The sequence below is a fragment of the Ctenopharyngodon idella genome, chromosome 7 (genome assembly GCF_019924925.1).
Source record: "Ctenopharyngodon idella isolate HZGC_01 chromosome 7, HZGC01, whole genome shotgun sequence".
Taxonomy (NCBI): Eukaryota; Metazoa; Chordata; class Actinopteri; order Cypriniformes; family Xenocyprididae; genus Ctenopharyngodon; species Ctenopharyngodon idella.
This window is the reverse complement of record NC_067226.1, coordinates 9514697-9528692: the sequence shown is the minus strand read 5'-3', so window position 1 is coordinate 9528692 and position 13996 is coordinate 9514697. Positions and strand designations below refer to the sequence as shown.

The 13996-nt window shown below is 37.4% G+C and overlaps 1 protein-coding gene across 1 annotated transcript in view; it reads left to right on the top strand.

The window, feature by feature from the left end:
- The window catches only part of nfatc3a (nuclear factor of activated T cells 3a), an 81081-nt gene that overhangs the window by 45979 nt on the left and 21106 nt on the right, over positions 1-13996 (top strand). Inside the window, exons 4-6 of the mRNA XM_051900227.1 lie at positions 7822-8021; positions 8983-9155; positions 9248-9388. Of these exons, the coding sequence (XP_051756187.1) occupies positions 7822-8021; positions 8983-9155; positions 9248-9388 (514 nt within the window). The remainder of the gene's footprint in view (positions 1-7821; positions 8022-8982; positions 9156-9247; positions 9389-13996) is intronic.

Here is a 13996-nt window from a genome sequence, read left to right as displayed (position 1 = left end):
GTTACCAATGTAATTCCTGCAGGTGAAGTTTTGCTTCATAAAAATAGTTTGTTTTTGGTTTTATTGTATAAAAACAATGCAAACCGGGTTTATAGGGGCCCTAAATTGTTTATAAATTTAATTTATCTTTTTTTTTTTTTAATTATTTGTGAAGAAAATGATATGCTTTTGTTGTGATTTTTTTTTTTTTTTTTTTTTTTTTTTATTGAAAAAAACGTGTAGAATTTTAAAAAAAAATAAAACATAACTTTTAAATAATGCATTTGCAAAGCGACTTGCATTGCATTCAGGGTATAGATTTCATTGGTTCATGCATTCTCTGGTTCATCAAACCCATGCAAACACTAGGGCTGGGCGATAAAACGATAACGATATGTATCGCGATAGACACGTGATCGATATCAATAAAAAATGTGTTCGATAAAACGTTCGATATTTTTTTTTTTTATTATTCTTCATCGGAAGAAAACAGAGGTTGCGAAGCAAGTTTGGTTGCATTAACAAAGGCACTCGCTCTCTGGTAACCTAGCAACGTAGGGAGTGACACACTAACAGCCAATCATGTAACAGTATCCTTTTTGGTTGCGCCATATCGTTGTCTCGTGCTGGTCTGCTGGATTCCTCTTCAGTAACCGGCGACTGATAAGCAGAAAATGAGTGCCGCAGCGAGCGAGGAAATTGTAAATAAAAGAGGAAAAGTCAGCTCGCCAGTATGGCAGTTTTTTGGATATTATAAGTCTGACCGTAGTCAGACCAATGTCGTCTGCAAATTATGCAAGACCGTCGTCCCCACCAAGACTGGTAATACCACGAACTTGATGTACAACCTTAGCCGCGCTCACCCTTTGGAGCACAGCCGTATTCAACCAACAACATCTGTAGCTGCAACACCGCACAACATTTTAATTATTTGAGTTTTCCATGGTTGTTGACATTTCTGTCTTAATAACTGAGGGGATTATGATCAGAGGAAGGTTAAGTTTAAAATAAAAATGTTTAAATGTAATGTATTTTTCTCCTGGTCCTTATTTTAAATGGGTCAGAAAAAATATCAATAATTATCGATATCGACCGATATGAAACACTGATATCGTGATACAGTTTTCAGCCATATCGCCCAGCCCTAGCAAGCACCATACTCTACTGTTTGAGCTACAGGAACAATTTTTAGTTAATTAAAAAAATAAATATTATTTCTAGCAGTTTCAGCAGGACAAGTACAAATTGGATCAATTGGATTGACTGGGCCAGCAGACTAAAATCCTGTGTGAAATTTGTACACAACTTTATTCCACTGCTCTACAATCACAGTATAGACTTCCATTATAAGTGGTTTACATTTACATTTATTACTTTGTTTTTACAAACTGAGAAACAAGTCAAAATCATTATTCTGGTAAACGAATTTAGAGTTTAATCCTGAATAGTCTTTTAATTGATCTTTTCCCAAAGATATTAGCTTTATTGACTTGTGCAACATGGCTTAGTATCGGATAACATCATTATGAAAAACAAAATGGCTGACCTTGGTGACCCTCAGACCTCAAGCTGGGTGGTTTTCTGTGCCAACCAGAGACGTTTTTGTACTTTGATAAAAATTTTTGTTTTTTGTTTTTTTTTTCTGGGGAGCAACCCTGTTGTCTATATACCCTCATGAGTGCAGTGCTTTTGTTGTACAGTAGCCTGAGGCTGTATCTGATGTGGATTGAAGAGTGAAGGGTAGGACACAGCACAGTGAGAAGGGAGGGGGTGAGAGAGGTACACACCACGGTAAATGCAGTACTCACTCTGTAACTCTGTACGAATGTTTATATCTTGATGTGTTTGTGTGGAAGTCCTAGTGCAGCCTTTTACACATACTGTGTGTGTGTGTGTGTGTGTACATACTCGAGGAGAGAGAGAGAGAGAGAGAGAGAGAGAGAGAGGGAGAGAGGGAGAGAGAGAGAGAGAATGTGTATTGACCTTATTTAAACAACAGGTTACCCAGCCTCCTAGGTCTGAGTGTTCTCTGTGTGTACACCTCTATTTATCCCTACTTTCTCTCTCTCTATCTCTCTCTCTCTATCTCTCTCTCTCTCTCTCTCTCTCTCTCTCTCTCGAGTATGTACACACACACACAGGCATATGTTGTGTAAACACTGCATCGGTGAACAGACCTCTTACTGTGTCCAGTAAGCATAGAGAGCATGTCAGCACTAGTCCACGGTTCAGGGCAAGAGGTCCCCGATATGTGTGTGTGTGTGTGTGTGTGTGTGACCTTGAGTCTCCTCCCCACCCCCTCAGGCTCGGGTTTACCCACACACACACTCAATCATACTCATGCATGCACACACACGCACCGGCTGGCCCTCACCATAGCAACCACAGAGCAACACAGGGAAACAACTTGCCAGCAACGGGTAGGAAGGAGAGAGATAGATGGAGAGATGGAGAAAGAAGGAAGAGTGGAGATAGAGATTGAAGAGGAATAGGGGAATGAGACGTGAAGCTTTAAGGGAAATTCAAGGTGTAGAGGGTGTGTAAAGGGAGTTAAGGCACGATGAAACATGCAGCCTAAAGTACGACAGCGCAAAACGTGCTACACCAAAACAGTGCTGCACGTGCTTTTGTTGTGCGCTAGACTGTGTCTTCCTGCTGTTTTTAAGACCACCTGATTGGAACTGAGAAATGAGAAATGAGACTTTATTTAGTCCTCAATATGAAAGGCAACCCAGGGAGGCTATTTTTGCCCCTGCTAGCTTTATTCCAGCTATGGGACATGTGACTTTTCTTAATGTCAGCAGTTTAATATAACCAGTGTCAGAGAAGGGAGGTTACAGGAGTGCAGGGAGAGTCGTCTTGTGAAAAACACACTGTGGATTTCTTCAGGCCTGCTGATGATGAGAGGATGAATGAGAGGATGTTTCCTGTAGCTTGGAGAGATGCCACATCATTCAAGACTACTGGTTTTTAAGGTTGTTTGTTTCTGTTGTCCCTTTCCCTTTTTTCTTTTTTTTTTTTTTTTTCTTTTTTTTTCTCCTTCCCTCACAGCACGCGGCCGCCTCTAAGCTTTTCTTCAGGATTAAAAGAAGTGGGAACAGAGCATGGATGTGGTCATTTCATGAAGTGTTGTCGTACAAAACAGAAATGACTCCCTGTTCCTTGAAGAATGAATCACAGGTGATCCACAAAACTCTTAGCATGTGTATGCTACCTTCAGAAAGTAGAAAACAATTAGGTTTCCACAAAAATATTAAGCAGCACAGCTGTTTTCAACATTGATGAGAAATGCAACCTGAGCACCAAATCAGCATAGAATGATTTCTGAAGGATCATGTGACACTGAAGACTGGAGTAATGATGCTGACAATTCAGCTTTATCATCACTTGAATAATAAAAAAAACAAAAACAGAAAACAGTTATTTTAAATTGTCATAATATTTCACAATATTACTTTTAACTGTATATTTGATCAAATAAATGCACCCTGGTGAGCATAAGAGACTTCTTTAAAAAAAAACATTTAAAAAATATTACCGACCTCAAACTTTTAAACAGTAGTGTATAAACACAATTAAACACTCTGCAGACAAATAGAAAAGGAGATCAGCTGTGATTCTTTCACCTTAATGGAGGGAACAATTACTGAACAAGAGAGGGGAAGAGAAAGAAAGAGTGCAGGGGTCGTGCTGAAGTCAGCAACAGAGGTTGAGCCGCAGGCATTCAGAAACTCCTTGAGGATGTGGCGCCTTGTAGCTGCTCTAAATGTCTTGAAACTGAAGCAGCGCTCTGAAACTTTGCTGAGGCTGCAACATGTTCATGGAATTTCCAAAAGTCATAAATGTTCATGGACTGATGTATCATCTTGTAAAGTGATTTTACATTATAATGCATCATACTGACCATTAGGGGTTTTGGATACTTCTTTTTATAGCATTCCAGATCAAAATGAATGACTTTGGTGACCTTAAAGTAAACATGAACTCAAAATTGACACTGTTTACTTTAATAAAACATGTTCCTGGTCCTGTTGTGTATGATTCATCAGTGTACTTTATTTCAAACAGAAATGTTTGTCTTTATAATCTTTCATCAAAATGTAATTTCTGGCTCCATTATGCTATGAAACGTCATAGCAAAAGGATTCAGTCAGCTCCCAATTGAGTACTGAATATGTATTGAATATTTTGTTTCACTCAGTCAGAAAAAAACATAATTTGGAAGTAAAATAAGTTGTGAATGTGGTTTCATGTTTATTTAAATCATATCACACCATTGTTAAAATAGTAGAGGAAAATTCACCTTTTGACGTTGTCCAGAGTTTACTAAAGTTTGCACTATTTAAATCTATCTTGAACACTGTATTTAAAATACACTATATTTAAAATATATTCAAATAGAAAACACTTATTTTAAATTGTAATAATATATTCAAAATATTACTGTTACTGTATTTAAAAAAAAAAAAAAATGTATTACATTAATACGTTAAAAAAAAGTTACCGACCCCAAACTTTTGAACGGTATTTGATAGCTTTTGTTTAAACCTGGAAGCCAGTTACACATAACACGACACGACACAACACAGACTTGTTTTGTTTTTCTTTGTGCATACACACAATGAAAATTAATTGTCCAGATGGGTTTGGAGCTGTTACCTGGGGTGGTTCACTCTCATCACTGAAGTAAATCCTACAAGTATGTGGTGTTGGCGGGGTCATGGTTCATTTCAGTTGAGCTCTTCACCTTTTTCAGGTCTTGAAGCATAAACATGGCCTCTGCTCCTGAATCCCCCATTGCCTGGAGGTCTCACAGAGTTCACAGCACTCACAGAAACAAGAGTGCTAGATGGAAAAGCATTAAATTGAAGGATGAGGCAAAAGTTTCATGAAACAGAGTGAACAATAATGCTCCATTCAACATTTTTTTTTTTGACTTTCTACTTTTACTCATCTCTGCCATAGCATGAGTAAAAACATAACGAAGTAACAATGAACAACAATTTTTACTGATTTTTAAAATTTGGTTTAATGTTAATTTAAAAGAAAATATGCTACAGTTTTTCATAATACATTAGTTAGGTTAAAAGTGAAAGTGACGTGAAGCGTAGCCAAGGATGGTGTCCCATATTTGAAGTTTGTGCTCTGCATTTCACCCATCCAAGTGCACACACAGCAATAAGTATTGAACACACACACCATGTGTGCAGTGTGCAGTACCCAGGGAGCAGTTGGGGGTTAGGTGCCTTGCTCAAGGGCACCTCAGTTGTGGGTAATGAGACTGGAAGAGAATGCTTTTCATTCACTCCTCTCACCTACATTTCCTGCCGGTACCGCGACCTCTCTAACCATTAGGCAACAAATGCCCACAACCCAAAATGTATTATTATATGGAGAAGACTATTACATGGTTCTCTGGAATATTTGATTCAGATTAGTCAGTCGTAACATTCTGAGGTGTTATTCCCCAATAACAACAGTCATCAATAGCAACGCTGAATAACATACCTCCCATCTGGGTATTTGAAGCCTGCATGTCTGTCTTGTCTGTCATATCACATCATTCTTGCTTGTTTCATACAAAAGCAGCTGCTACCATCTTGCGTCCATTTATCGATTGTATTGAAAATGAAATCAGGGGACTTAAGTATTAATACTAAGGGCCGGTTCACACTGAACACTTAAAAACACGAGACGCAGGCCAATGGAACAGAAAATAACGCAAGGTCTAGAGCATTCTGTGTGAACACAACAGGCCCTAATATTGTTGCTGTGTTCAACTTCTTGCCCAGAAAATTTTGTACACTGTAATAGTTTATTAAATAATAAACAGGCAAGATTTCAGAACGGTTGCATCTCAAATCCATATCTCTTGTCCCCATAATTATTTATGTGGTTAGAAGCCATTTAATAAGTGGTATGACTGTACTTTATCCCTTCATCTAGTTTGAACTTGTTAGCTGGCTTGGCTAAAAGCCTCTTGCTAGCAACTAATTTCTTTGCGGAAGCTTTGCATTTAGTAAGCTAATAAAATATTTCAATAAAAGTCAATATTTTGTGTCCAATTATTTACTTATGTGGTAACTTTTAATACGCGGGATACTGTACATCCAGCTGGTTGTCATCACGAAATAAACCCCTTCAGGGTGATGCGAATCATGATAAGCCTGTCGGGGTTTATTCTGTCTTAACAACCAGCTGGATGTACATTATCTCTTACTTAATAAATGCTAGAAGGTTAATTTTTTTTTGTTATTTCATGTTAACTATTAATTTTAACATAGAGAAACTTGTTGTGAAAAGTTACCATAAATATTTTGAAACAAAGCATACCCTTTTGGTTTAATAATTTTTTAGTTACGCTTGTCTCCAAGTGTAATAAAACCAAGCTGTCCTGGGAACTACATGAACCAAATCCCACCACCATCCAAGTCTTCCGTTGTTCCCTGATTCTCTTTTCCCAACATCTATTTCTTTTTCCCCTATCTGCACATGTCTGGCTCTTTTCTCAGGACCCGTCAGTTTAAATGTGAAGCATGTTTTTCTCATTATTATGTTGCTGTGGTTGGCTTGGTCCTTCTGTTACCTGTGAGTGGGTCATCTCTCTCTCTCTCTCTCTCTCTCTCTCTCTCTTTTTCTTCCTTCCTTTTTTGCTCTCATTCCCAGTTTCTCTCTCTTTCACTGCATTGGGTCAGTGTTTGCCAAGCATAACATTTCAACAGTAGAGAGATTGTTAGGAGTCTGTGTGCTCAACCTAGGTAACACCCACCCACATATGCATGTCAGTGGAAAAGCTCCCCTCTGTTTGTGAACTCCTCACCTGTCTGGGAAGCTTATTGGCAGGTCATACATGTGTACAAACTGCTGGATGCGGCATTGCGCTGCCTCACTGGCTCCCTGTGTCTGACTGAGGTTTGCACCGGACACCCTGGTGTGCTGCACCAGGAAGGAAAATGCTTCTGTGAAAGCTTTTTTCTGTGACTTACTTCACAGAATAATGTTACATCTAATTTATTCAGGTTTTAATAGGGGTTTCACTTCCCTATTTCCATTAGTCTTGTTTATACTATTTCAGTAACAGAAGTAGAATGTCTTTCATGGTTTTGTTTTTCTTTTCTCACCTTTCTACCCACTCATTTATTTTTTCCTTCAATTTGGTTTTGGTGTTTTTTGTGGCTCGTGGCTCAAAAATGTGTTTTTATGTTCAAGTCTGGATTTTAATTAGTAGTTACAGTGTGTTTTGGGTTCGTCTTGGAAAAAGTGGGCTAACGTCTGTTAATGTGCATGGATGAGGATTTGGGAAGTAATTGCACATGTACAGGGTCCTTCAGATGGAAATGCATTGGGGGAAAATGATTGTGATACAAATGGAGAATATTGCCAGTTTGACCTGGTTGAATGTCCAATGCTTCTAGATGAATACAGCCTGTCAGAATATGAGTTTGGCTATAGAGGGCTCCAGGCACCCTCTACCTGGAACCTGCAAGTTACCATCACCCTGATTCCCTCTACAAAAAGCCCATAGGATTTTTCTATTGGCTTTTGGATTATTGCAGAAAATAAACTCATCAACAAAAGTTGATGAGTTCATCAACAAAAGTTGATGAAAAATCACGAGTGGGGTATTATTGATATATTATATGCACCATATAGTTCAGGTGTAGTCATCTTCTCCTTTAAATTTATTGTATTATTCTTTGTATGATTGTGTTATAGTTTTCATAGCAGTTTTGTCAGAATGTCTAGGACCATTAAAAACCTCTGGTCGGCAACAATTAACCTTTTATTTATTTTCATGCAGATAAAAACTGATCATGAATCATCTCTCCACTTTTTTAACAGCTCGTTGGCTACAGTGAGAAGCCAGTGAACCTGCAGATGTTCATCGGGACAGCGGATGACCGTTATTTGAGGCCGCATGCTTTCTACCAGGTTCACCGCATCACAGGAAAAACTGTTGCTACAGCAAGCCAGGAAATTATCATTGCCAGTACAAAGGTTCTCGAGATTCCTCTCCTTCCTGAAAACAATATGTCTGCCAGGTACCTGCCAGCAGCTCTTCGCTTCGACATCAACCTTGATTCTCTCTCTCTCTCTCTCTCTCTCTCTCTCACACACACATTTGTTTTTCTATCATGTTTGGGGTTTTCCATTTGACTTCTTTTGTTTTTATTCTGGCCTAATAATATTGTTTTTCCCCTAATCTACCCATCCCTAAACCTAACCCGCTTCTTACATTATTGGATTTAGATTAAAAAATAATTTTCAAGACATTTTCAAAAATTTGTCCTTCACAAGTAGAGCAAAACCTTTGCACACATATCAGCACTGTCATACTACCATTCAAAGGTTTGCGGTCAGTAAGATTTTCTAATGTTTTTGAAAGAAGTCTCTTCTGCTCACCAAGGCTGCATTTATTTAATCTAAAATTAAAAAAAAGTAAAAACAGTAATATTGTAAAAGATTACAATTTAAAATAACTGTTTCTATTTTTATTTTTTATTTATTTATATTACAAGGTTGAATTTTCAGCATCATTACTCCAGTCTTCAGTGTCACATGATCCTTCAGAAATCATTCTAATATGCTGATTTGCTGCTTAAAAATCATTTCTTTTTATAATCAATGCTGAAAACAGCTGTGCTGCTTAATATTTTGTGTAAACCATGATACTTTTTTTTCCAGGATTTTTTAATTAGAAAGTTCAAAAGCATGTATAACAATTTTTAATTGAAAACACCAATAATCTCTTCCATTGTTTAATAAGTACAGCTTGAACTTTTATTTCTCTGTTTTATTATTTTAATATACAAATTGAATTGGGTATGCAAATATACCCCTTTGATTATTATCAGTCATTTATTAACTACATGTAAGTAGTATAAATGCAGAAAGTGACTTGGATTGATTAGAAATCATTTAAGCAACTTTGTTTGATAGGTTGGATGATGGAACTGTCATGGATACTCCTTCTTGACATGTTTCTTTTGCTGTGTTTGTCAGTATTGATTGTGCTGGAATCTTGAAGTTGAGGAACTCAGACATCGAGCTGAGAAAAGGAGAGACTGATATTGGACGGAAAAACACTCGGGTCCGCGTGGTGTTCCGGGTTCACATCCCACAACCCAATGGAAAAGTGGTCTCACTGCAGGCTGCGTCAATTCCAGTGGAGTGCTGTAGGTTTTATTTATACGCATAGAAGAAAAATATATTTAAGAAAATATTCTCTGTAAATTTGACTGTCTTATCTGTATTTGTGATTAAATAGCCCAGCGCTCAGCACAGGAGTTACCTCAGGTCGAGAAGGCCAGTATTAGCAGCTTCCCAGTGAGTGGAGGAGAGGAAATGGTCATCACTGGCTCCAACTTCTTCCCTGAGTCAAAGGTCATTTTTCTGGAGAAAGGTCCTGGTAAGAATCCTCCTACCAATTGAGGTTCAAGTGCTATTTTAGATGGTAGACACTAGTCACTTTTTTCTTTTTCACCGTGTATAGACCTAATGTACCCCCGCCCCTTTTCAGCGCTTCGCTCGTTGTCTTTTGTCTTCCAGTTTGTATTTCCACAGCGATCTTACGTATTTATGAATGAACTGCTCGTTTTAAAATCTTCCCGTTCTACTGACATCTGCTTTAAACATTACAATGCTCATGAACACTTTCATTAACTCTACAATTAAATCCACTTAACCAGGTAATTATTCTTTGACAGTGATGCCATAGATATATACAGAGCTACCGCAAAAACGGAAGTTCAAAGACAATATTATAAAGATGGCGGCGCGCTTGTTTCTCTGGCGCATAAGGTCTATTGTTTTTGCTTATTATATGGCTCTCAGGAACACTTGATCAGTCATTTTTATTTAATTTTTTTTATTAATTAAAAAAATAATGCATTTACTTATATTCCCTTATATATTAATCGGAATTGATTTGCATAGTTACATAGCTATGGCAGTTTCATATCTCTCGAGTCTCTTTCTTACTCACTTCATACATAATTTAAAGTCAAGTCAATATTTCATACCAATTTATTTATTTATTTGGTAAGTAGCTGTGTACTGTGTAGCTGGATAATGTTCAGTCAGCAGGTCATTATATCAAAATTAACCCCTTTTAGAGGGATATTAGATCCCTCCACTTAGTATCGTTTCTTTAGTTTGGCTAGTACTAATTCCTTTTAGCAGGTTGCTGCAAGCTCTGCAAGTACAGCTGAGTATGCACTATAAATGTCTTCATCATTCACTGTGAGCAAATATTGCCTCCTCACCTGTCTTATCCTCAAGGGTCACAGTTATACCTGCACTAATCTCTGACTTAGTGAAGCTAAACCAGCCTTATTGTTAAAAATAACAAGATCAGGTGGTTTATAGTTAAAGTATGTCTGGCTTTGGGAAACTGGAGCGATGGGTAAAATGTGAGGGAGTGTCAGTTTCTCACTTCTCATTTGAGAGCGGAATTTTATTGTTGCTCGTCAAACCAGAGAGATTTATCTTCACTTTATCAGCATCTTGACCTCCCACGATTTCCCTTCTCCTCTGGGGACATTGTGTGTGTGTGTGTGTGTGTGTGTGTGTGTGTCTGTATATGTGTTAGTGCAGTTCAGCATGAACACAACACACCTACACACACAAACACCACTGCACTCAAGCAAGTGCTCACTCCGTACACGCATACAGACATAAACACAAATGCACTATGCACACACCTACATCCTCAGCCCATAAACACACACATGCACACACACACACACACACAGAGGTGCAAGAGCATTGTGCGCACAAATACATACCTTCATTACTTTATGCTTATTAAACTTGTTTTTCCCTTCTTTCTGTCTCTCTGTTCACCCATACACATGGAGGCTATATTTATGGTTGTCGGTATAGTGGCATGTCACTGATGCTCTGGAGCTCACCTGTAGTCCTCAGCATCTGCTGTAAGGATGATTCAGAGGTCAGCACGGTTGCTCCAGCTGCTGGCAACTAATAGCTTAATGTGTGTGCCAGACAAACTTTGTGTCTTGTACTATAAGGATCTTTTTGTTTCTTTATCTATATCTATTTATTGATTGCACTAAAGCCTGTGTATACAGCATTTTAATGCATTATATTGTTTTAAAGCTGCACATTTAAAATGCTTACCTATATATTGTTACACCTTTAAGGAGTGTAATACATATATTGTGTTACAATGCCATCTGTACAAAATTAACATAATACAGAATTTACCACTTTAGTGTTTTTCTAAGGCCGCAGTCAGCTACTAATCAACTACCTAATTTGATTAATTAATCTGCGTTTATTAATTTGACTTAGTTAAATGGCCATTAGTTTGGTTTAATTGACTAGTTTTAATACACTATAACAGAGGTAATCAAATGTTTTGCTAAGAAGAGCCAAAAATCAAACTTGATTGATGGCTGTGGAATGAAAGCAAAAGCTACATTATATCCAACTATATTATTATTATTATTATTAAAAGGTACAAATCTCTTATTTTACATATATTTCAATGCAAAAATAAATATTAAAACAAAAAGATAAATTAGAAATTAAGATATATTTTCTCTCTCACATTTTTCCACCCTCTTGTGACATGGCATGACAGGCCAAATCAAAGGTCATCACGGGCCAGCTTTGGCCATCTCTGCACAATATGCTTTAAAGTTGTAACCATGAAAATCTAACACATCTAATCACACAATGCACTGTTTTGTTGGCTTTATTTCTGCTGCATTAGGAAATCAGTGGTTATTGTTTTTCCACATTGACTACAATTCTGATGGAAAAACAAATCAAACAAAAATGCTTTTTTTCAGGCACTTAAATATTTGTCAGTATGACATGATGGTATTTCTACATATGGCAGAAAATCTAAAATGTGGTTTTATCTAGTATAGTATATTAGTATATATTTGTTAATCATAACTGTCATACATACAAGTTTTTATTAAAATGACACATTGTATTACAAGGTGTCATTTATGTATTAAGGATATCTTTATAATGTCGGATTCAATGGCGTCGTGGGCAGCTCACCGACATGTAGGTGAACCTGAAACCGTCCTAATTATTCATGGCTTCCTAAGGACTGATTAGTCGACTAGTCATTCAAGCAACCCACTGAGTAGTCAGTTTTGAACATATTTAGTTTTGAATATTGCTAGTTACATCTACCTGACAAATGACTATAGCTCAGTTGTTGTAGGTTACTCTTTCTCTCCCATTTGACACACAGGGCTGCCATGTGGCCATCAGTCTGAAGCCTCAGCTTTCAGTCACTGTGCTTTCAAGAGGCTTTATTAGACAGAATTTTTGGGGTTAGACCATGTCATGAGCCCCAGCAGCACTGTCTGTATGGATTTTTGTTGAAATAGACCTTTTACACACTCAACAGAGCCCTCAGAGACAGTCTGTCATCTCCAGCAGACAGTCTCTCATTTTACTTTCATATTTATTTATTTTTTTTCTCTCTCGCACTCTATTACTCTTCATAACTAGCATGGTAGAAAATAATTTTTTCCTTGACTCTTTCCAGCATCACTTGTGTGCTCTTTTTGAAATTCTTCGATAAGCAACACTTCTCTCTCTTGCTGTTGCTCATTTTTTCCGTCACTTATGGACACACTCGTTTGTAAATAATGAAACGCAAGTTAGGACCAGCCTCAAATGAAGGCAATGAATGAAAGGCATTCTGGGAATACGAGTCTTGACCTGCCTTGAGTGTGCGTCTATGTGTGTGTTTCTAGTTTGAGACAGTGACACACTGACTCACTCAATAGGAGTTTACACATAAACACACAGGGCTGTTCTAACCCAACAAACTGACTCAGAGAGGCACCTTTTGGAACTTACCTTTCCTCTAATTGGCTCCCTGTGAAGTGGCAACCCCTAGGCAATCTGTATGGTGATAACCCATGCTTTTGTTGGAAAAATGGAAAGTCCTGAGATGCTTAAACAAGTACAGTGGAAATTTAGCTTTCATATCTGGCCTTGAGTAGCCCCTGAGGAAAAGTTCCTATCTTTTTGAGCAGGAGCTCATCACTCAGCAGTGTCTGTGTGATTTGCAGGGATGTGTTCTGCAGTTGTGTTGAAATCGAATAGGTTGTTAAAGTTGCACTCAGTAATATGACACTGGTCTTGGACTTTATACTGACCTGGCAGCATCACATAAACTGTTGGTTACTGATGTCTAATACTGATGCCCTATTTGGTTACTGATGTCTAATACTGATGTCCTATTTGCAATAAGCCATTAAAAATATATTCAACAAGTGATAGAAAATTAGTAGTATTGGGCTAGTCATGTTTTCTTAACATGGATTTGTTATCTAATGTGTGTACATAATTTTAACTATATTTTTTAAAAGTATTACTCATTTTTTGTGTGTAAAACTTTTTAATGAGAAATTTACTTAAAGTAATTGAAGACAGAGTGAAGCTTTTACTTTATTTTTTTGTATTATTGCCACACATGGATCAAATATTATAAGAGTAGTATTAGTATTATAGTAAAAGTAAATGTATTTAGAGCCGACTGGTTAAGACTGAGACTTTTTGAGACTGTATTAGAAAAACTGTGGTGTTGCTTTAATAGTAACCTATGCTGAATCTATAAGCAAAATGTTGTCTAAGGTCCCTGTATAAGAGTTGACTGAGTCTGGAATACATAAAATTATATCCACAATTCACTCTAAATTGTAGGGAGAAGTCTTTTTGTGGACTGGCACGGAGCCGTGCATCTGAGAGACATTTGTCCCTAGGGGCCACTCTAGCAGTAGGGGACAAAGGAGGACATATGAGAGGAAGGGGACTGATAATTTTAGGTCTAATTTTGACAGATTGTATCTAATCTAATTGAATGATTATTGGATCTACAGTAATTAGATGTGTAGTTTCTAACTGAGTAGCTCATGTGGTGGTTCTGAGACTGTAACTTATTTTTGATTTGCTGAATGGATAGAAATATAGAGAAGTTAACAAATGAATCATGTTTTTTTTTATTACTTGGACAACCACA